The sequence below is a fragment of the Corylus avellana genome, chromosome ca5 (genome assembly GCF_901000735.1).
Source record: "Corylus avellana chromosome ca5, CavTom2PMs-1.0".
NCBI lineage: Eukaryota > Viridiplantae > Streptophyta > Magnoliopsida > Fagales > Betulaceae > Corylus > Corylus avellana.
In genome coordinates, this window is record NC_081545.1 from 10,037,975 (window position 1) to 10,041,836 (window position 3,862).

At 38.5% G+C, this 3,862-nt stretch overlaps 1 protein-coding gene across 1 annotated transcript in view; it reads right to left on the reverse strand.

Annotated features, from left to right (window-relative positions):
• Positions 1 to 3,195, reverse strand: part of LOC132182726 (wax ester synthase/diacylglycerol acyltransferase 4-like) — a 4,854-nt gene extending 1,659 nt beyond the window's left edge. The window contains 2 exon segments of the mRNA XM_059596049.1: positions 1,605 to 2,260; positions 2,984 to 3,195. Coding sequence (XP_059452032.1) covers positions 1,605 to 2,260; positions 2,984 to 3,160 — 833 coding nt within the window. The 5' untranslated portion in view covers positions 3,161 to 3,195.
• Positions 3,196 to 3,862: the final 667 nt, after the last annotated feature.

Consider the following 3,862-nt stretch of genomic DNA (forward strand, 5'->3'; position numbering starts at 1 on the left):
TATTGATCATTTTCTGATTTGCTTATAGAGGTGGGCATTAATATATTTTAATTAATTAGTAGTTTTAAAAGATATGAAAGTAAAATTGGTCACTCATGAGGAGGGGGAGGTTGATGGGCAAGCCCCCTTCTCTAAGATTACATGATGAGGATGAGGAATATTGGTATGAACTAGGGAGAAAGAGAGAACTAAAATGGAGATTTAAGATATCCTCATTCCTGGCAATCTTGACTCTTTTACCCTTCTTTGCGTCTAACATTTAGAAGGCATAGGCTAGGGAAAAAAATGGCTTTCGTTGGGAAAGAGTCCAAGGTTTTAGAATTATTTCGATACTGAATGAGGCAGAATTCAAAGAGATTAGGTAAGAATAAAACCTAATAAATGAAGCAAATGGCTTGAACTATGTTATTATGATCAAATAAATCATGTGATAAAAAGCATAGAATCTCATTTAAATTAGGGTTAAAATCTCTTTTGCCCCTTAGGGTTTCAAAACTTAATTTTTTTCTCCTAAGGGGTTTCTTTTTTATTACAGAAGGTACCTGTAGTTTTTATAAAGATCAAGATGGTACTTCCGTTAAAATTCCATTCAAAATTTAACGGAACGTCACGTCAACACCAATCAGATGTCGCCATGTATCATATAATTAATTTTTTTGTAATTTTTCAAAAAAATTATATTTAAAAAAAATATGGGGGTGGCCGTCATCTAGCCGGTTTAGGGGTAGCGAGCCACCCCGCGCCCGGGAAGTCACCGCTGTTAGGTAGAGACAATCGCTTCTTTGCCTGTTTAGCTGGTTGTATATATGGATCTCTCTTTTGGATTGCTGTGGGATCTCAAACCAATTCCAAGCCTTGAGCTAGCTTCATCAACTAGATCATCCTTGGGTTTGGGTTCGGCAAGCAGCGTATTGGATGCCTTTTCCATCCCTGCTGAGTTACTGGGTGAAGAACCACAGCCATCAGAATGAGAGTGCCCCATTTTCAGACTTGAAAGGTTCATCTGAAGATTTGATGCAATTGGTTTCTTGTGAGCAGATTTTTAGTGGGATTTGGTTCCATTCTGGCCCTCACTAGATCCATTTTCATTTACCATCACTCTTATCTCTGAGATTGATATCAAGAAGGTGGTTCTCCCAAACAGGCCAGATGGGGTTGCGCCACCCCCAAATCGGCCAGATGGGGGTTTCCTGGCCACCCCTATGGCCAAAGGGGATGGCCAGCCACCCCCCAAATGGCCAAGAGCCATCCCCAAATTTTTTTTCTTTTTTTTTTTTTAAGAAAAAATTTAATTATATGACACATGGCGACATCTTATTGATGCTGACGTTACGTTCCATTAAGTTTCGAACAGACTTTTAACGGAGGTACCATCTTGGTCTTTATAAAAATCACAGGTAGCTCCAGTGATAAAAATGAAACCCTATGGGGAAAAAAAATAAATAAAGTCTTGCAACCTAGGGAGCAAAAGAATATTTAAAAACATAAAGAGTTAAATACTTAAATACTTTAAACCCAAATGGCTAATAAACATGACAGTTGGGAGTTATTAAAAAGTTCATAATTGATACCTAAAAAAAAAAAGTTCATAATTGAAGATAAACTTGCTTTGTGCTAGTAGTGGATATGAATTTCATGAAAATCAAATGATCATTAGCTAGTTTGTGCTTAGACATGTTGATCTTACCAATCCAAGCTTGGCCTTTATGTGTTTGATACGATCAAGAGAGAATGTCATGGTTGATATTGTGATTGGCCGAAACACTACTCCTTCATCCCCCGACCTAATTGGTGTCCGATCGTCCTTAACCAAAGTGCTCTTCAAAATGCTCCATCCAAAATCCGATAGAGAGTTAGAGATCAAGGGAAAGATTTGAAACACTTTTGCAAGAGCACTTTTATTATCACTTTCTAGTTCTGTGTGTGGGCGTGACGGCAACGTTAAGGGAGCAGAAGGATTATCAGCACTTCGTAGACAAGAAAGAAGTGCACCCATGAGGGAGTAGCCATCACCAAGCGAATGATGAAGCTTGAATATGATATTACCAGCTGCATTGCTTGTTGGATACTTGAATACGTGAACTTCCCATAGTGGTTTGCTTTGGGGAAAGTGATCCATTGCTACCTTTGACAAGTAGTCGTCAAGATATGCATCATATGATGTGGGTGACAATCCGGCAGGGAAAATGGGGACAATAACATGGTCTTCAAGCTTCACTTCAACCCTTTTCCATTGTTTATCACCTTTTTGGTTTGTAACCTGTTTCAGAGTTCTCAGTATTAGTGGCACGTGATAAGATCGAGGTAAAGCAATAAAACCATCGAATCAACAATCAATATACTGTGCTTAAAAAAGAAAAAGAAATCAACATCACAAAACAATGACAATGTACCCACAATTTTAACAAAATGACAAGATTACCCTTACTAAGATAAAAACAAACATACTAAAATTTATAAAAAATAATAAATAAATAAAAAGCAAAACAGGAGTGCCAGACCACCCCTGGATGGTGGCCGGACCACCCCTAGTTAATTGGGGATGGTCCAGCCACCCACAGGGGGTGGATCGGCCACCCCCGAGAGAAAAATCTAGGCATGCCTAATTAATCTTCATTTGAGCATGGGTGTTAGAGACTGAAAAACTTCTTCTTCGCAAGGGATTGTGAGACAATTCTTCCTCCGCTTGCCGGAGAAGGATTTGGAAATCAAGACGAGTCAAGTAAGAGATTGGGACAATGACCTAGAAATATAGAAATGGCTTATGTCTTCTTCGGCTTGGGTAAGATACAGAAATGGTTGTGTGAAGGGCTGAGGGGTGTGGAGGGTATTTATAAGCTGTTTTCGGGGGTGGCCAGCCACCCCTATTATATTTAGTGGTGGCTGATCCACCCCCACCCATGCACTTGGAGGGTGGCAGAACCACCCCTTGCCACCCTGTAAATATCAAAGTATCAAAGATATAAAGAGAGAGAAAGGGCACCATGACGGATGAGAAGCGTGAATTGAGGGGAAGGAGTGAATCATTAAGGAATGATATGTCGATGTCGGTGATTGGAACTTCAGTTTCCAAGACAGCAACAATAGATATAGATAACATTGAGCTGTTCAAGTATTGTCCGCTTGGACTCACTGGCTCCAATCCTTCATTCAAGTCCATAATGTTTGGACTCTCTGGCCTTCAATACTCTTGCACTCCCACTCGGATAAGTAATTTAGTATTTAAATCGTAAACACTTGCACACAATATTTAAAGAGTAATGTTATGGACCATTTTTTTATCCTCGATCTTTTATCATCCTAAAGTTAATGTGGCTTTCAAAATCACCATTGGATCAAAATTCAAGTATGATTCATTTAAAATTTAATAGTGATTTTAAAAGCCACATCAACTTTACGAGAATAAAAAGAGAATAAAAAGATAGTACTTAACATTACTTATATATATATATATATATTTTGATATGTCCGCACAAGAGGGGGGAGAGGGATTCGAACTAGTGACCTCCGCTTCATTTATGCGTGTTCCCAACCGATTGAGCTACCTCTTAGAGACAACAGTACTCATATTTAAATTGTAGCTTGTGGCTTCAGCATGCTCTAACCATTTAAAGTTAGAGCATATATATTAGGCGCCGGTCTAACTAGGGGCCGGTCCTTAATTAAAACTATTAAAAGATAATAAAGTTAAATACAGCTACTCCTTGATCCTTGAACCTAACCCTTCAGTCATTTTAATTGTCAATTAATTGGGATTTTCTGTCAAGATTGAAAATGGAGAACGAAGAGTTTATTGCATAAATGATTCAATGTTACAATTAACTAACTAACGTAACCAGCTGATAGGTAGCTAACTAAGCCT